The sequence below is a fragment of the Lutjanus erythropterus genome, chromosome 22, assembly GCF_056507025.1.
Source record: "Lutjanus erythropterus isolate fLutEry1 chromosome 22, fLutEry1.hap2, whole genome shotgun sequence".
NCBI classification, from domain to species: Eukaryota; Metazoa; Chordata; class Actinopteri; order Lutjaniformes; family Lutjanidae; genus Lutjanus; species Lutjanus erythropterus.
This window is the reverse complement of record NC_139338.1, coordinates 19714977-19735695: the sequence shown is the minus strand read 5'-3', so window position 1 is coordinate 19735695 and position 20719 is coordinate 19714977. Positions and strand designations below refer to the sequence as shown.

Sequence of the window (20719 nt, the reverse complement as noted above, 5' to 3'; positions counted from 1 at the left end):
TGTCAGTTGCCTTTATTCTACCTTACAGTCCAAGGGCTCATCACAACTCTGCATTGCTGCCATAGCGACAACACTCAAAGCAGAGCCAACAGCATTACAGACAGGCAGGAAGGCAGGCAGGCAGGCAGCTCTTTAGCTCGCAGACAGAAATAAATAGCTAACAAACAAAACCAGCAGCAGCACCATGAACAACCCTTATCATACCACAAAATGCAGCAACATTTTTTTTTCCTATGTAATACCAGCTCCAAAAAAGACTGTCCTCCAGCAATCAAAAACTGGAAGCACTGGCTACGGCATGACTCTGATCATCAAACGTTTTAATTTAAATGATAAAAAAACATGAAGACTTTCTGTTGCCATCATTTTACTGCAGTCTTAGACAGGTTTTTTCCTTAAAGGCAGAAATGGAATATAATAGTCATATTAATTAGTGTATGATCTAAGGATGTGTGCCATTAGTCAACTACATGATTAAACGTCACCACGCTCGCTAGTCAGCACCAGAAATACTAGTTGGTTAAAGTATTTATCAATATTTTATTCATGCACAATGCCAGTTAACTGCAGCCACCCGCCACTAGTCAGGGCTGCAGCCCCATCAGACGACAGCCCCTCTCGCCGTATGCACGCAGCCACCGTAGTTTGTCACTAAATCCTACATTATTAGCTTGTTATTAATGTGAATGAGGCACTGAAATAGTTACATTTGTATAATATCGACAATACAGAACAATGATCTTCCAGTTCAAGATGTACATGATCTTATCGTTACTAGGAGTGCCACAATTTCATTACTAAATTGAAAATCGACAGCAATGAGCGAAATTGAATCGAAATCAAGGGCAGAATCACAATTCTCTCAGTAGGTATTTTGCTCTCCAACCTTGCCTACTTGCGGTATCCGGCCTGTGTGCGAAGAAAGATGACACAGTGTAGTTTACCAGCTGTTATACTGCGTTTGGAGAATCATGACAACCCTAACCATTACAGGCCTTGTAATATTTTGTCCACACTACAACAAATTTCTCTACCAGCCCAGTGAACTGGTACCCAGACATACTGACGTTGATAAACATGCAGGGTATCTACATGAAAAAGGAGAAGCACAACCACACAGGAGCAATTAAATATGCATAAAGTGCAAGAAATAGCAACAAAACACTGTGCCGATATAACCAATACAATACACACAAACATTCACATCTGGGCTCGCTCTCCCAGGCTCCCCGTAACATACGACAGTGTAATGAAGCACAAAACACATACTGTCGAAGCATCTGGCGCAGGCAAAGACGGAGCGACAGACAGAATACAGACGGGCACTGACAGACAGAACGAGATGGACAAATAATGAGGAGAGACACAAAGACAAGTGTGGGAAATTAAAAGGACTATAAAGGGGGGAAAGGAGGGAGAAAAGTAAATTAGGAAAAGTAATATGGGAGAGAGAATACATCTCCAAAAGTGGGAAGGATGAGGGCAGAAAAGACTTGGGAGCTAAAACCAGGCAGTGCAAGGAACAAGAGAAAGGGCAGTGAGACAAAATGGAGAGATGTTTTTGCCCACAAGCTTGTTACAAACACAGAGAGCTAAGGAGAATAAACACACACGAAGGGCAACGGTGCAGGTCAACAATCTGACCACAGCGTGCACACCCGGAGGGAGAGGACGGCAGGAGAAAGTGACTGCGGAGGAGAGGGGAGAGCAGGAGAGAGCAGAAGCAAAGAGGGAGGCAGAGAGAGATACAAAGCAGTCTCTTAATGATGCGCAGCACTAACGACACTGGGGGAGAGAGGGAGGCAAACGGAGACGTGGAAGGAGGGAGAGGACAGAGAATAAAAACTAGACAACAATAAAGAGGAAAAGACAGGAGAGAGTAAACCATAAAATGAAGAAACAAGCAGAGAGAGGGAGTCAATAAAACAAAAACAATCAAAACAGAGAAAGTAAAGGGCTGTTGCAGACATTCTGCAATGTGACTTTTACAGCCGTTTCCTACAAGCACAACGCCGTCTCTGTCTCATACCTCTTTGAACAGGCAGATGTGAAGCATGAGCTGCTCATAAACGGATATTACAGTAAACAGTGTGTCGACTACTATAGGAACGGTTGTGAAACAGCCTCAGATGTGCTCAACAGAACGGAGAGAAGGGTTTCATTGGGAACATGGAAGTCTCCGCCTGATAAAAAGAAATAACTACTGTTGTGACACTAAAACTTTCTAATTAAAAGGGAGTGACATTTTCAGACATCTTGAGCCTGTTATTTTCAAAATGATAGCATTTTAGAGGCCTAAAGCGCTGAGGGTAATTGAGAAATTAAAATTGATAACTCGCTTTTCTAAAAAAATAAATACATGATATTGAAATTAAAGCTTTTGAAAGAATAAGCTATTCAAGTTTAAAATGTGCAGTAATGAAAAGGGATTCATTTTAACCAATAAAATCCTTGATTAGATTTGGTAAGGGTGAGGAGCGTACTTGTTGACTACTCTTTTTCAATGCCCTCTCCTGGTTTCCTCCGGAGATTACAATTCTCTCGCATTTCTCCCAGTTCATAACATTTTTTTCCCTTTTCATTACCACAGCCTCTTTCTGTACAGTGTGTATAAGCCCTAAAACAATACATCGACACCAAATGTTTTCTGGCAGGCGTGCGACGCAGAAGAGAGCTGCTCATGCCAGCTATATACGACTCTCCTTAATACATCCATGCTCGTGTCTCATCAGTGAGTGGCAGACAGTGAGAGAAATGAGGGAAATATAGAAAACTAAGAAAGAAATACTCAAGCAAATTTCAGACATCCTGGACAGAAGAACTACAGTTTCTTCAGGAAAGTTATGAAGGAAAGCAGGATTCATTGTTAATGTCAATTTTAACTTGCCCCTGTAAAAACTGTTTTATTAGCAATTATTAAATGACAACAAAGATTTAAGTCAACTGTTATGTTTAATCTAGGACCCAATTTTTTTTGTCCACTTGCCCAGTTAGGCAGGTGAGTTGCCAGATTTACTTGCCCTGGGCAAGTTGACAATCCTTACTGTTTAGCTCTGGAGGAGAGAGGTATACAATTTGTAAAATCTGCCGTGTAAATTTTATCTCAGGCGCAAGGAGAGAAAAAAAATTAATGAAAGAAAAAATATTTTAGTTCATACAAGGGATCCAAACAAGTTCGGGCCAGAGGGGCCAATTATTCTGTATTCTTTCCAGAGGATGAATAGAAAAATTCTAAGGATTATACATAAAAATGTTGTTACAGAGTACTTATTGTTATTTTCATTCTATAAACGTCAACAGATGAGCTACAACAATTAGTCAATTATCGATTTGTTGTCCGCTATCAAATTAATCGTCAACTATTTTGATAAAAGCTTCTTAAATATTAATATTTTTGTCTTTTGGCTTAATAGCTTGGAAATAAGACATTTGAGGCCGTTACCTTGGGCTTTGGCAAACAATTTTTACCATTTTCTGACAGTTCATGGACCGAACAACTAATCAATTAATCTAGAAAATGATACACAGATTAATTGATAGTGAAAATAAACGTTAGTTGCAGCCTTAGTCACCAGAATGCAGGACCCAAAGTCTTTGAAACGATTTTTTTTCTGCAGGACAACTCCAGAACCCTGCTTGTATCAAAATCCTCCCCATTTTTGAGGTCTCAAGTTTGACAGGTTAGTTGAGGAGGTGAGTGATGTGGAGAGAGAGGGACTGTGACATTTAGCACAGCAGACTTTTGTGTCTAGGTTCTTTTTTTCAGCCTCTCCTTATCATGTGGTTAAATATACATCTCCCCTGTTGCAGCTAAGTGTACGCATGTATGTGTAGGTTTATGTTTTCACAGACTTGAAGCGATTCTAAAGAAAAATGGGGGAGTATGGAGGGGAAAGACAAAAAAAAGAAAAATCGATCTGCCTCACTCTCTGCAGTGCTGCAACCACTGGGTGTGTGCAAGTGTCTCACTGTGTTTGCATGTGCCCCAACTGCAGGGGCGCCACCAAGTGGCCAAATTTATTCCCACGGTCATGTAGAGGGAGACGAGACTGGTGTGTAAGGGCAGAGAGATGGATAAATATTCAGGAATGTGTGCGGGGAGATGTAAACAGCTTGTGTTTGACTTCAAATGAAAATAAACCAGCTCTGTCAAGACATCGGAGACAGCAGTGACACGAGTCGTCTCTGTGGAGCCTTCTAATGAATTGGCCGGCCGTGCAGGACCAACAAGCTCTCCCACATATAAACACATTCAGTCACTTATTCACACACAAGTAGCCGTTTGCTTTGTGCAAAGCTGTGCACACACATACAAGCAGGCAGACACAGGTTTGTTTGTACCTCTCCCTCAATTCTAGGGGGCCGAATGCTTGACAGGTGGATGGTCTTGTATTCTCCAGAGTTCAGCTTAACCACCATGGCGTCTGCGTTGACCACCTGCATCACCTGGAGGGAGAGAAACAGAAGAATTGAGCAAAATAATTGAAGAAGAGTGAACATAAAACACCAAAATGAGGACAAGAAACCCAATTTGAAATTAATTTAAGGGTCCAAAAAACACGTAAATCCTTAAGGGGAAGAAAAATACCACCCCTGCAGGATGGAGCAAAAAGACTGGCATTGCATTTTTTGGTGAGTGAGTGAGCAGATGGACCGAAATAAAGATAGGAAGTGAAGGAGCAGGTAAAGGATAAATGGAGAGGAAGAGATCTATTCAAAGACGCAAGGAGAGTGACAGTGCAGATCGTGTGCTGTCACGAGCGGACGCCACTGAGAGCGAGGTAAGAAAGAGTGATCCTTGAGTGACTGAGTAAGTAAGCGAGCTAAGTCGTCCCAGCAGGCCGGCAAGGTTTGGAGGACAGAGCGAGGACATTGTGCTATCTGGGGGATTGGCACCAGAAGGGGGGAGAGGGAGGAAGAGGGAGACAGAGTGCAAGAGAAGGAGCTTTAAAACAAAAACATCCTGTTAAAGATAGACGGGTAGAGGCATTACACAGCCGGGCTGGCAGCACTTTGTTCTGGAGACCTTTACAAGTGTAACTGAAGACACTCACTAATTTATGTTTGGCATTTAAATGTTATTTCTGTGTAGCAAAGGTAGCAAACATGATTTATAACAGGTATTGTGTGAATGTTCAAGGCTATAGCTGTTAAATTCAGTTAATAAGACTATTAGTCTTGTTCAATGGTTCTCTACCTGTGGGTCAGGACCCCAAAAGGGGTCACAAGATAATTTCTGGGGGTCGCCAGATGAGGATGTAATAAAATCTTGTGGCAAGCAGCATGTAATGAGGGCCAGGATGCAGCTCTCAGTGATGTCAGACCCTTCAGGACCTTCAACATAAGCAACATTCGGCATTAATTTGAACTCTAACGTGGGAAAACAACATAAGTTGCATGTTGGAATAGAAATTTCAAAAGGACAAAACAGATTATATGTATTATATATATTACAGATTTCTCTTTTAACACCTATAATGTTTAGCCAACTAAAACGAGAATAAAACTTAAATCATTTAGTTGACTAAATTATAACTATAACTAAATTACATTTAGATGTGCTGTCAAAAGTAACACTGGTATACAACTGCAGTATTAAATCCCAATGAAGAAAACCACCAACAAGCTCTCAGAACTGCATATGGGTTGTATGAATAATAATAGTGTGGAATAAATATTTCTAACTCGTCACCTCAGTCTATGTATGTGCCTTTCTTGTGTGCCTGTGCCCTCCCAAGCAAAGAAGACAGATTGGGGGTATAATGTGACTGAGATGGAGGAGGCGTCCAAACCCAGAGCCTTTAAGTAGGCCGCTCGCAAGAGACAGAGAAATCAATCGCCCTACACATGTTGCCACCCACATGTGCATTAAATGGCCTCATCATCACTCAAACTGCGGTTCATATGTAGGCTGTGCTCGAGCTGAAGTCCTAAAAAGTGGGAGATGCTGGTCTGTTTCAAGCACAATTTGGACGGTGTGGGTGTTTGTGTGGCTGACAGTGTGGTGGAAAAACAAAACAACCAAAAAACCCTTTGGAGTTATTAAGATTGGAGTTGATAGCATGCGTGGCAGACACACATCCAGGTGTGGCGGGGCTCTTTGGGACTTTCATTATTGCGTGAAAACAAATCAGCCATTGCATTTGCCACCAGAGAACAAAAATTAGACCAGCCCACATGCTAAATAGGCTGCCCACACCAGCAGCCAAAATACATCATATACTAATCACTGAGCTGAGTGGGAGAGATGCAGAGACATAGGGAGCAAAGGAGGGGGGGAGAGGTGCGGTGAGTAAGTGCGAGGGGGAGCATGCATGCACACGGCAACATGCACACCAGCCTACACGCGTTCACACAGTAACAAGGTCATTTTGTGGCCTGCCCAAGTAAATAAAGTGCAGGAGGGAGAATGTGGCAGGAGCAGGAGAAAATGGCTCAGCATTTACGGGCTAATTATCAGCCGGGGGAGGCGAGACAAGAGAGGCGAAGGAGGACAGATCAACACACAGCAAGACAGAGGAGCGGAGAGATGAAGCGAGCCAAAAAGACGCAGTGTAATCTCTCGGCAAATATCACAAGAGTGGAGACAGAGGGAAGAGATGGGGGATAGATAGAAAAAAAAATAGAGCAAAAAGTCTTTGCAAAGTAGCTGCCATGAGGGTCGAGTGAGCAGGCAGAGAAGACAAATAGGCGGGCAGCATGACTCACTGGTCTAAATCTGAGACTCCAGAGGTGGGGATCTACTGCCACCCTCTGTCCACGGCAGACACGACATCTGCAGTGGCCAGGATTAGTCACGGCGAAAGTAGGATCTCGGCTACTGTCAGGGACTGCTGTCGGTTGTCAGTTGAATCTATTAAGTTTGTTCTAACCACGGGGCGAAGGCGAGGGGCTTAGCCAGGACCTACTCATTACTCATGTCAGATCATCATTCTCAAAAGCAACACCTATGGCAGTGTTTCAGTCCTGCTGTCAGTGGAGATGATTTGTCACCCAAATTATATGGTTTCACATGAATTGGTGGTGTTTTAGATGCTTTGAGAAACACCTTAAGCTGGCATGTCACCCCTGGGTGCTGCTGATTGGTAGTATGTACCTGCTTTGTGAAGACATTATCTTGAGAACCAATAATCTATAGAGATTTTGTGACCTAATCGCTTGACTGATTTTAACTGGGGCACGAACCAATCAACCAAAAAGTGACTTTTTAATTTCTTAAAGAAGCCATCTGACCTTGTAACCATTCTGTCTGACATATTTTAACTGGGACATACAGTATATGAAGAGCTAAAAGAGGCCCTTGTGTCATCTCTTTCCCTCTTAACCATTGTTAACGTTCACTATTCGCTCTCTATTCAACAAGACCTTCAATTGCTCTGTTGCACCAGTACATTAAAGAGCACTTCTCTTCAAGTGTTTTTACTCACATTGGCCAGAAAATACATTTATACAACTACTACACAACTCAGGGGTATTATCAGAGATGAGGTATCATGTAATTCAAGGGTAACGCTGAACTTAATATGGATTTTCTTCTAAACAAAGTTCAGAACAGCACAGAATAAAATGTGTATTCACCACTATTATCTTTCAAATGTTATGACAGCTTCAGTCTAATATTATGTTTAATGCAATTATTTGATATGCATTTAAAGGGTAACATCTGTATTTTTCAACCTGGACTCTGTTTTCCCAAGTTCTTGTGTCTACGTGACTAAAGAGGACAACAATTTTTTAAATTTGTCCAGTATTGAGGGAGACTGCTGCTGCCAGCAAAGGCGAAACTGAGCTACAACATAATCCCTCTGGGCAATGTTTTTTTTTAAGTGCTCTCTGGTCTACCACAGCTTTGATCAATTAGTTTGTTTGCTTTTGCTGTTTTAAAGGGTCTAAAAAACCATCAAGGCAGCAGCTCAAAATTCAGTTCAGACATTAAAATGAACTAGTTCACAATTTTTAACTAAATTCATAGTCCAAAAAATGAAGTATTTCTTATTCATTTCTTTCACTGTTTTTTTAAAATCTAATTTTAAATAGAACCTCCTACCAGGGGCCTATTTAAAAACCTATTTAATAACATATCTATAATTATTAAGAATACTTTACAGCAATTTGAGAATGTTTTACACTACAGCAGACAGCAAAACATGCTGTTGAAATTTTCAACTGAGAATTCGAAAATTCTCACTTTCCAGTTCAAACTGAACGCACCATAATGTATCAGAGCCATAAGCTGAAGAAAGATGAGACAGAGGAGATGAGCGGTTTCTCTGTTTCTCACTAACAGTGAGACACACTTCATGCTACAGGATCAAAGAAAGTTTTCATGTCAACACTTTGGGGACATGCACGCATGGTCTCTCTCAGCTGACAACCTGAGCGATCTTCACTAGTTGCACAGTTCAGTACATCACTCACCAAACCATGAAAACATTCATGAATGTGCACTTTTTAAGTGCGTTCATGCGCAACACTGTTGATCACCTTGAACACAGCAATGTAGCTGTCAAACAAAAAGGACCTTAGGTTTAAGAAGACAAGGTCTTTATCTTTAGCAGTCCTTTCCATAATACTGTCAGACACTTACAATAACAGTCTGAACCCATCAATAGAAAAAAAACAAGAACTTTTGGTGGGCCTAGTTGGGCGGCACAGTTACCCAGAGGGATTGCATTGCAGATCAGTTTCACCTTTGTCAGCTGCAGTGCTCACCCTCAATACCGGATCAATGTCAAAATTTGTTGTCTCATTAGTCACTTAGACACAAACACATAAAATTATTGTCCAGGCTGAAAAATACTAAAGTTACCTTTTCAATTAGGACATCTGTAAAACGTAACCTGTTTTGCACTTGCAGCAGTACTAGCATAAAAATGTATAGTGTACTGTATAAACCCATACAGACAGTATCTGTGTCTGCATAAGAAAAACATCTATACAACTGCCAAACACAGAGTTACTCTCCATACAATCCTCAGGTATTACAAATACATACTAGTTTTGAATTTGTATATTATTTTTTTACATATTCCTCTGGAGCAGGTTGACCTAAAAGCAACAGCAGCAGAGATCCTGGCATGCTAGTGATGAGAGGCTGGTGAAGGGGTTTACACCACGTCACCTTTTATCCATCACCTCGCTGGTCGGTGTTTACCCAGGGGACAGGAGGGGAAGGGAAAGGAAAAGAGGGGAGAGGAAGACTATTGGGACGTGGCCTACATCCACTTCTCCAGTCCCAGCAGAGGTGGGAGGAGAGAGGCGAGACAGTCAAAGAGGAAGATGCGTCAGCAGGATTGACTTGTGGGGATTGGACCTGCTCTGCTCTCTCCACTCTATCCATCACTCAGATAATAAGAAGTGAAAAGCAGAGTGGACGAGAAGAGGGGCGGAGTGTATGATGATGGGATTGATGGATAGATGTGTCCCTGGGAGAGTTGGTGCACTGCAGTATTAGGCGGCGACAAATGTCACAAGTATGGACGGGCAATGACAGGCCTGAGTAACCTTAGTCTGCCCAATATGTACTTAGCTTTAAAATGGCTCAAGCAGTTGCAGGGTCAGCATGACATTTCCCATCAGCTGTCTGACACTTTTAACAAAGTTTTTGGAGTCACATGGTCCTAACACCAGTTTACAGGCCCCCCGACTCCATTATGAGAAACTTTTCCAGATTTCTTAGTAGAGGTTGACTGATATTTTGCAGATCCAGGACGATCAATGGCTTGGCAATATAGCAATAATGCCAATATCGAAACAAAGAAAAGTCGTATATAATTCCATTATTGCATGCACATTATAGCTTAATATACATAGTTATCATAGCCAGTAGCATTTCTTTCAGATGAAATGTATTGATTTTTGTCTGAGAGGATGATTTTCACCACATAAACTACCTGAAAAGATAATAATCTGGAGAAGTCTTTTGCTAAAGGTGTGGTCTACCAGGCACTGCTGGTGGCTTTTTAATTCACTAAACAACCAGACTAACACAGCAGCAGCTGAGATGGAGTAAGTCTCTCTGCGGCTGTTTTGGGGGACAGCAGCTGCCGACGAAAAGAGGACAGAGAAAAGTCCTAGAGAGATCACCAAGGTTTAACTGGGAGCATCAGCAGCGCAGTGCTATAGCAGTAAAAAGTGTGCAAGGATACCAAACAGAGGACATGCATAGTCCCAGGGATCTTGATGGGTTTTTTTCCCCCTGACTTTCACTTCTCATGTCCTTTCATCCTTCTTCTTCTAAGTCTCTGTATACCCCTCCACACAAACTCACTTTCAATTTCTTTTTCAGCGGGTCTACCTTTTTTTTTTTTTGCCATCGTTCTGCCTCTTTTTCATACGCCCTCCTGAGCTCACCACCAAACATCCCCTCACTCCCCCCACTGCCCACATCCAACCCTCTTTCATTGAGGGGGTTCAGAGAGATCTGAGGGCAGCTCGCACTGATAATATAAATGTTTTATCCTTTCTCTAGCCTCTTCCCTCTGACTCAGGGAAAAAAAAATATATACACACACATAGTTTCTTTTTTTTTGCGCCTTCTTTATGCGTGTGCAGTTTATCAAATTCATTCTGTAAGCAAATTGTCAAAGCAACACCTTTTATGCAACCCTCGGGCTAGCCATGAATTTTTCAGGGTCTTAAAAGTTCAGGGTCTGGAAGGAGCAAACATAGACAGAAGGCAAACTTTAGAGGCATTAAACTTTTTTTCCATTCCTATGAGAATATATATCAACTGAGGGGAAGGGTGGGCTGCAACTCATCATCAAAATGTACACAGAGGGGACCAGATTTAAAGCTGATGTTTTAAGGCTAGAGTCGCTTTACTGCGTTAAAGCTTCAACTCTGACCTAATAAAGTCATCTGTTTTACCAAAATCTATCAAGCAGTCCATCTCACTTGATTTGAGCTAATGTGTGCTGACAACTGGGAAGGAGAGCTCTCCCCTTGTATTTGATATTAAGGACACTTTACCCCTGAGGCCCAGCCAATAACCTCCAAAGCTAATATCTCTAGTTCTTGGCTTTTGTGGGTCAGTCTGTGCTACTGCTACAGCATACGCCAGTAATTTAGCCCTAATTTGACTGGGGAGTCCTTCAAGGTTGTTGTTAAGAATTCCACCTAGTACCTTCAGTGAATAGATTTTTAGTTATTTATTTATTTGTATTCAGTAGCGGGTGAAAATGTTAAAATAAGAGGTGTCAGGAGGATATAATTTGTTAGAAGCCTTGAAGTGGTGCCACTTTTGCTGCAGTGTTGTGAGAATATTGTCAACACCACTGACGACATCAAGTGGTGGAAGCAAGGGAAGTGACCAGAGTTTTATTCCTCACTCCTGCACTTTCTCTGTAGTGTAAAAGTAAGTCAGGACGTTCAGTGGAAGCGAGATGATCCAAATAGTAAGACTTCATGTGAGGGGCCAAAGAAGAAGTGCCGCGAGAAGGGCCACAGCTTATAAAAGCCACTTCAGGACCTCACCTTGGCTACGAATTGCCTGTCCTTCTGGTCCAAGTTGGCTGTGGGTGCCACGTAGTCCTTCCAGATGCGAACCTTGCGCTCTTTAGCAGATCTGGCCAAGAATGAAATCACATAATCATCATTAGTAGCAGCCCTTGACATCAGCCAGTTATTGAGACATAAAGGGCTCAATCAAGTGACTAAAATTATCCATTTGGCTGTAAAAAGCTACAAAAGCTAATTAAAGTGAGAAAATTCCAACATAATGAGTTCACAGTCATTGCTGCAGTAATTGCAGAGGATGAATATCATTGCAGCAGAACAGAGCAAGGTAATTACAGTCAACTTAAACGAAACTTAAGACTAAAACTAGTTGCGAAAAAATATAAAATAAAAACACAAAACAAAAACACAAATTTTTTTAAACAAAAAAAAAAACTTAAGGTAAACAAACAAACCCACTCTGGAACCTAACTGAAACAAAACTGTAATAAATATGGAACAGAGTGAGATTGTTCATCCTAAGTAACAGTGGCATAACTACTTAATTTGCACAATTACTGTCAATACCACACAAATCTGCAGGCACTTTCTTTATTCTTTATTTATTGTATCAAATCAGTCATTTCCAGAAGCGAATATATTGTAAACTGAGTTCCAAAACCTCTCTGTCAGCTGAGCAACAGTTGCATTTATAATGACACTCTTTGATAATGTCCAGTTCAACAAAAACTGCACTGGCTGCCTGTGTCCTCTAGAATTGATTTTCAAAAGTCCTTCTACTTGTATACAAAGTTCTCAATGGTTTAGGACCGCCCTACATCGCAGACTCCCTGCTGTTTTATGATCCTTCACAAACTCTTAGATCCTCTACTGCTGGCTGTCTCTCTAACCAAAACCCAAACGGAAGAGAAAAGTCAAGATGCAGGTCTTTTTCAGCTATGCTCCCTACTGGAACAGCCTACCCCAGTCAGCAACCTGCTGCATTTTTGCCCCTCTCCAGTTGCTGCCCCCAGCTTGAACAAAAAATTATATGGAAATGAATATTATATATTATTTATGTTTTAATTTCATAATCATTGTTGTACGGCTAAAGCAGTTCTTACATTTTCCAATTGTAAAATCTGTATAGCCTATAAATCAAATAAAGAAACATGTTTTAATATTTCTTCAACTAAAATGTACATCATAGCGTTTATCCTCTAAATTTGCCAGTGACTAGTCTTAAGTTTCCCAAGGCTAGCTATGGATGCCAAGTCCAAAAGAAAAAAAAGATAGCCTAAGAGGAAAACAGAGAATTTAATAGTTGCAGCTCCAGATATATATTTTCTTTTGTGCCAAAAAATGTCTCTTTTAATAGTCAAGTTTGCTGAGCCCTGGCCTGTGTATCAAAGAGGAAGGCTCTGTCAAAATTTTTAAACAGTATCTTTTTACAATGTCTGTGCCTGACTTGGTGTTGCACAGGCTCTTTTTAGATGCCTTTTAAAGCTGTTTTCAGATTTGTTTTACAGTGTGTCTACATGTATCAGAGTTCTTGAGACTTTAATGCCACCATTTAATTATATTTTAAGGACAATTTTGCAATAAAACTAAATATAAAACGTGAAAAGACAAACTTCTGACTAAAATTATATTATAAGTTCAAATCTATAAGGCAAAATGACAAGAACATTTGCTCAAATACATTTAGTAGGCTATTTTAATCCTATTTAATACTTTTATTCATTAAAGTGAATTTAAGAAATTTTAACTTTTTGAGGACCCCTAGACACCCTGTTTTAAGTGTTTCTGCAGTAATGTACCGTTCAGCAGCTCTGAGTTTCTCCGCTCCCTGGGTGTAGACGGCCATGGACCAGTCCACACAGCGAGCGAAGCCTTCCTTCAGCAGGAGTTCTGTTATGTTGCCATTCTGAAACAGACAGACATGGAAAAGGAACAATTAATGAGACAGAAAATCTGAACTGTAACGACACCCCCGTCGCCGCCTCCTGTGTCTTTACCGGGTGAAGGATGGTTCCAAGGATGATCTGGTTGGGGCAGCTCTCCAGGATGATCTGGACATCTCTCTGCAGAAGACGGGACTCGGTGAAGAATTTGGCCTCTGCTGCGAACGGCTCTGGTGTCTCTGTGCCATCCGCTTCCCGCTTGAATGTGGGACACTTGAGACAGAAAAAAAAAAAACCCACATTAACACAATAATACTCATGCTTTAATAAATAGATGGGAATGTGATAAAATGTGTCCAAGAGAAGCAGACATTTCTACTTTTTACTACAATTCCCAGCAGTCAACCAGTGCCTGCAGGAGGTTTTCTGTGCACACAGGCTTTTGATATAATCTGTTATTTTCTGTGTACTACTGTTATCAACTTTTAACCGATGTCACCTTGCTGTATATGCTATCTGTATTCTCCTTAGAGTGTGGCAAAACACCAGACAGATATAAACACAACAGGCGCGACGGGCAGACAGGCCTTTGAACAACGAGACAAAGAACACCTTGAAATGGATGTAATATCTTCAAGTGCGAGATGAAAAAGATTAGTTATCTTGAGTGGCCCATTGGCAGAGCTGGGCTTGGAGAAAGAGATTGATGGGGAAATTTAGCGGAGCGGAAATGACACTGGTGAAACAAACAGACGTAGAGGAGAGACAAAAATGAGCCGTTACCCTTTTAATGTCTTCTTTTATATATTTATTCTTAACGAGACTGGACTGTTTACCTTAAAATACTTTATTAATAGTTTTTACGACAGTAAAGTGAAGAAAGAAAGGGGTGCGGTGGAAACTGTCAAACCGCAGCCCTTTTATCCCCACGTGCATTTATTTATTTGCACACTAATCATTACTGTAGTCACGACTAAAAACAGTTTGTCAAAAAAAATCAATGAGCTCAGCAGTTTACATTTCACCACATCTGTGAGTGCAGCAAGTGAGTGGTGGGTTACCTTAACGCCAGACAGCATGACAGTGACCAGGTAGTAGTCGGGGAGCAGCAAGGCACGAACAACACTGCCGTCACGCACATGCTCAATGATGGCTGCGGAGAGGAAGGAGAACTGAATGTTAAAGTGTTCGAGGGAGAGTTTCTTGAATTGTGATGAGCAGACAGACATCAAGCTCTCAGAACAGACTTGCTTATTTGTGGGCTGGACAAAGTTCATACTTATCTTCTGTGGCAATCTTCAGCTCAAGACTAAATTAAATTAAGCCCTTTTCAAAGGCCGGTGCCCCGACGTGAATTTGATGCGAGTTAAATTCTGTTCATTTGAACTGAATTGTGAAGTGTGAATGTGAATTTAATGTGACCACTGATTTATTCTGATACCCAAAAATGAGTGTAAATGAGGTCTTACCAAAAAAAGGTCTTTTGCTAATCATTTTAATGCCTTTTGAGACCATGTGTCACTACATTTAAAACTATTATATTTCATATTGGAAAATGGAGGGTGGAGATTGAATGATTTGGTGTCCAGGGCGAAACTCAATATCTGATTCTTTAAGGAAAGCTGCCCCAAGGCTAGTCGGACCTGACCTATGAATATCGGAATTTATTTCATTTATTTTAATTCTGGTAAGATTGTCACAACATGTATTACCTTGTTCAGCAAGGCCCTGCATGACACTCATTGAATTTAAAACAATAACAGCTGTGATCTGCCAAAAAACAGTGTTTCACTGAGCAGTGTCCAGCTAAAGGGTCACTCTCAGGTACTTCTCAAAAAGAGAGGACTGTGGGCGCCACTTAAAGGGATAGATCAGATTCTTTGAATTGGGCCTGTGTGAGGTACTTTTCCAAAATCAGTGTAGAACCTACAGTTTTAAGGTCAGTAGCTAAATGTATCTTATCCACCTTAAACAATAAATAAATGAATAAAAATCCATCTAAGTGTCTGCTTTATTTTGAATATTTTCACCACTTTACTTTGTTTGAGCAAGGGAGTGATGAAACAAGTGATTCAACTTCAGTTTCCGCACAGAAAAGGCAGTATGATGACAGACTCTTCTGGTGATTCCAGACTAACCGCTTAAATTGAAAAGTCACACAATAACACAAACAAACTAACAGATCCGAGAAGTGGTAGACCAGCAACTCCTGTGGTCTGCAAGGTAAAATTACAGTAATTTTCACAGCAGTGACAATAAACTGTTAATAGAACTTTGAACATGCTTTATATACTGGCAGCAGAGTAGTATATTATGTTGCCAGACCCGATTCAGAAAATAGAAAAACACAGCTAATACCCAGTCAGATGCAAGTAATGCATTTGACCATACTGCCATATAAATGTTTGGAACACAAAGGAACAATAGAGAAATGCGTTTGAGAAAATTCTCTCAATGTTTTGATACTGGTTCCTATTGAAACCCATTATAACCAGTATAAACTGATCAAAACCATTTTCCCAGAAAAGAAGGAAACAACATATTTCATTTCTGAGTGTTTGCTTTCACAGCCACCTTTCAAGAGGTACAGAGGTAAGTACTTGATACTCGAAAGATCCATCACTTTAAAGTTTTGACTATGCTATAAGCAACACATCAAGACTTGAGACAAGGTCAATTTATCTGAAAAGCTTTTGAGGTATTAATCGTATTTTTCTCCAAAATCATATCATTCAAATGTTGCTCCTGACCTCTAAAGTACTTCGAGAAATTTGACAGGATGTGAGTCATCTACGTGAAAGGCATTTCACGCTTAAATGGTGTTTTGATGACAGGTTCTCTCAGTCTCGGCATGCCTTCTTTCTGTGCATGTGTCAGCATAAGCAGATCAGAGAAATTGGTATTCTGATTTTCAACCACAGCAACTCAGTGCACATTTAAAAAAGGGCTTTAGCTGGATTGCTGCCTTCCATTTCAGAACAACCCGGACCGTCTCTCTTGAATGGTAAGAACAAGGGATAAAAGAATGAAACAGCCTTCCCCCTGTTCATTTTCCCATTCAATTAAAGGGTAGTGAAATGAGCTGAGCCACTGTTAACAGCAGTCGCCTGGAAATGAATTGAGTGGCACATTACGGCTCGGATAGGGTCAGAGATGAGAGACTGGAGGAATGAGCCGGAGAAGGGTGATGTAGAGGGTGCCATTAGATACCCTGAAGTGGATATCTAGAGCCAAATATCGTCAACCAAAATTTCAGACACAGCCTGCAAATGTGGCTTTTATGAGAAAACAGAGGCTTATGTAATATTGTGTGCGTTCATATGCCATGTGTCTTTTTTCCTGGGCCAGTGCAGCAGTGTGGTTGTGTGCGCGCCCCTCCTGATTACCGTTGATAGGTTTTTGGTGCAGGGAGTCAACGAAGTTGCGTGGATTCTCTATGGTGTACTTCATTTCACGGATGGTGTGTGTGCCGCCACCCTCACTCCACAAGCCCTTCTTGGAAGCCTTGGACTGGTCCTCCAATTCACAGAGTCTGGCCTGCTCTGGACTGGAAACACAAATCAAAAGCATAGTTTAAGACATAAGCAAAGGATGACCCATAAAACACGTGTCAAACGCTGGACAACTGTCGCGCTAAAGTGATCAAGTCACGCTCACTGTAGTGGCTTAGTGAGATGCACAGTCTTGTTACAACATGACTGACTCCAATTCGTTTGATTTTTTTGCTGCCGTTTCTCAACAGATGTAAACAAGAATCAGTGCCTCGGGGATGTATGCCTCCGCCAACCAGTCAAGTTACAGTTCACATCCACGTCTGCCCAGGCTGATGAGGTGACGACTTTAATAAAAAGGAAGGAATCCAATAAAGGTTAGTCAGTGTATTTTCATCACTATAGTAAAGTGTATGATTTGATTCCAGTGAATAATTTCCGGTTTGAAACATTGTGTCTTCACTTTTTACTGAGGGGTACAGAGGACTGATAGAAAGCTGAAGATTATGAAGTCACTGTAAATTTGACCTTTGGATGTAAAATGCCATCACTTCATTTTATCCCATTAGATATTTGTGTGAACTGTTGTCACAATAGCGTATAAATTCTCCAGTGTGGACCAAAAAAACGTGTTTTGTGAGGTCACAGTGGCCTTGATTTTTTACAACCAAAATCAAATCAGTTTGAGTCCAATTTGACATTTCTGCCTGATGTAGTGAAATTCTCTCTAAGCAGATAACCATTCACAAGAATAGGTCGCACTTGAGGTCACAGTGACCTTTGACCGCCACAACCAAAATCCAATCAGTTCACTCTCGAGTCAAAATGGATAGGAGTTCCTGAGATATCGCATTTATGAAAATGAGACAGACAACCCCAAAACGTAATGGCTCTGATGACAGCTCCTGCCGGGAGAAGCATAAAAGAAGATGTGAATATCATGGCACAAGTATTTTCACTCTTTTTCCAGGCCATCTCCTTTAGAGGAACTGAAGGCTGGACTGATTGACAAGATGAGCAGCTCAGTTCAACTGATTTCATTTTAAAAACAGCCAAACCAAAATGGAAACTCCACAGCAACTTTATTAAATTTACTTCAATGAATTAGTTAAGTAGCGTGAAATCTGGCCTACCACTGAAACCTGCAGCTGAGTGAAACTGGTATTGAAATTTTCACGGATGACTGCTTACCAGCTTTGAAAAACGAAAATGCTGTTGAACCATCACAGCTTCAGTACAAAACTGTTATTTAGGTTAATATACTGCTATTAACTAGGTGACAAACATCTATAAAGATGCTGCAGGGGTCTGAGTGCCATTTAAGTCTTGACAATCTGCTTGAAAAATATAACTAATACATCATAATGCTTAGTGCACTTGCAATTAATTTCACACCAGTCAAATAAGGAAAGTCACCGTACCTAATGGTTTTTATCCAGGCTGTGTTATTGTCCCAATAGGCAGATATTAGCATTACAAGAACTACAATTATAACAACTTGAGTCACATGTGAAAGGTCTGTAACTTCTATCATGTTGAGTTCATTACAGTTCATCAGTTGTTGCTGAACAAAACTGTCACTGGGTGTTAACTTCAACATGTACAAACAAGTACTCATTAAAAGAATGGGACTGTATAAGTGAGGGTTTGGTGAGACTCCAGCTTTGCAGAATTAAGAGCTGCATAAAGTGCTCGTCCTAACAAACGCCGCTGTTGTTTTAGTGGCAACCAGCTGATGACCAGATTATAACTGCTTTAAAAATGTAGCCGAGCATTTTGGGAAAAGACAATAACAGTGTTTGACAGCTCCTTCATAAGCAACCACGCAGCTGGCTACGAACGCCAGAATTAATTCCATGCCTGCTCTCTAAATTGTGCAGCCTAATGCTTTTTGAGGGCCCTTGTACAACTTTAATTATTCATTACTTCAAATGGCCAACAGGCTTTTGTTTTTCCAAGAAGCAGAGGCTGCCCGATTGATATGGGAGCAGCGATGGTGACTAGAGCTTGGAGAGGCAACAAAGTGGGTCTCAATTAAAACACACATGTAGCCTGTTCTCCAGCTGTGTGCTCCTAATTGGGCTTTTGGACTTGTGCCCAAAAGCCGCCAACTTCTCTTTCCCCTCCACTCTGATTTAGCTACTAACTTCAAATTGAATCGAAACAGTTTCTTGCTTACTGAGCAACAACAGTGGAACTTTCTGTAAGAAGTCAATTGTGCTTAAGCTACTTAGCATTTAAACGCTTAACAGAACAGAACAGAACGCTACAAAGATAGAGTGGGAGAGACTAACAATGCAATCAAGGAGAGCAGACATTGGGAAGCCACAGAAATAAATGGAAAGCAACTCCCAAGCAGAGATTGGTGAAGATATAGAAATAACTTCATGTGTGGAGGCAGACGATAGTGAACTTATCCTTGTCTCCAAATAGACTGGTTTCTTTTTAGGTCAGCAACTCCTTCCAACCAACACATTGCTTCAAATCAAAACAGATATTGATGGGGAAGAAAGTGCAGCACAGAGCAAGAATGCTGGAGTAACAAAAGGACCAAGAAAAAGAAAAAAAAAAATCCAATTCCCTTATATTTGCACGCTCTTGGCTATATCCTTCATCTCCATGTGTGAAACCAAAAATACTTAAAACAGGTACAAAGTGTTGAACCTTAGCAAACCATTTTACAGCTCCCTGTTGTCTTTGTACAGTTTGAACAGGGTGCAGGAAGTCATGTTCCCCAGTGTACATGACTGGAAGGGTTCCATTCCTAGTGAGTAGTGAGGCCCAAACGAGTACAGTTCATCCCTCAGTCAGTTACACCCCTCAACCAGCACTTCTCTGGGAGTCCAGTTAAAAAGGAGCAATTGGGGGTTATAAAGCGTACTCGGTCTCCATGTCAATTCTGCTCTGGTGGGTGGGCTTTATATAAGCCAATCAGTCAAACCCCCTGCCTGACATGGCCTGTGGTTTTAATTTTTCAGAAGGAAAGAGTAATGCCGTGAAATCTGACCAATTTTCCAGCTCCAGCCACCTCAGTGAATGGATAAAACAGTTTGACTGAGTGACAGAGACTGAAATGTAAGACTGAATAAAAGAGATTGATGATTGCGTCTGTACCAAATTATGTTTCAGCACCAAGGACAGCATTTTTTATGCCTGATCAAGTTAAAATGAAACTCTGTCAAATGATGATGCCTTCACCAGCACACCAAAGAGCTCATCTTGATAGGCCTTTTCCACCAACATGGAACCACCTGAGTTCTGGTTCAAACACTTAATTCTGAACTGTTAAAAGCACCTGTGCAGGTGTGTGTTCTTTCCCAGTTGCTGGAATAGTATCGCAATGGTGATCAGCTCTGCCTACACTGAGGCAGCACTCTCTGCAGTGGACTGAAATCAAGTTGAGTCTTTTTACGCAACTTTTAAAAAATCCTGCCATAATTATCATATACACCCGTAAGATGTCAGGAAGCTATGAAAAAATAGATACCACCCAAGTCTTGTTCCCAAGAAGTAGCATGTTAATCTTGGGAACCAAATTGGGCATCACATTTTCTACGAGTCGTGGTGCACTGTGCACGACCATCTGTTGACAGCACCCTTGATTACAACGGAGCCTCTCAAAACTGGTTAAAACATGGGCTGATTTGCTAGAATCAAGGTTCCAAGAATCTTGAATAAAACTGGTTCAAGAACCAGAGCTAATATGGTGGAAAAGGGTCTTGTGTGATTTAAATACATATAAATCTGCCTGACACAAACAGCTGAAATATGTGGGAAGAAGACATCATTTTTTGACAGAAATTTGGAAGAGTGGACTATTTACATAACCCTTACCATTTAAATATGGAATTACTGGAAATAAAATGTATACATGCTGCTCTGTGCTAC

General features: G+C 41.0%; 1 protein-coding gene across 1 annotated transcript in view; it reads right to left on the bottom strand.

Moving 5' to 3' along the window:
- snd1 (staphylococcal nuclease and tudor domain containing 1) overlaps positions 1 to 20719 on the bottom strand; it is a 216982-nt gene that overhangs the window by 189333 nt on the left and 6930 nt on the right. The window contains exons 5-10 of the mRNA XM_084710587.1: positions 16727 to 16887; positions 14402 to 14493; positions 13455 to 13613; positions 13257 to 13363; positions 11476 to 11566; positions 4342 to 4446 (exon numbers count right to left, since the gene is read on the bottom strand). Coding sequence (XP_084566713.1) covers positions 4342 to 4446; positions 11476 to 11566; positions 13257 to 13363; positions 13455 to 13613; positions 14402 to 14493; positions 16727 to 16887 — 715 coding nt within the window. The remainder of the gene's footprint in view (positions 1 to 4341; positions 4447 to 11475; positions 11567 to 13256; positions 13364 to 13454; positions 13614 to 14401; positions 14494 to 16726; positions 16888 to 20719) is intronic.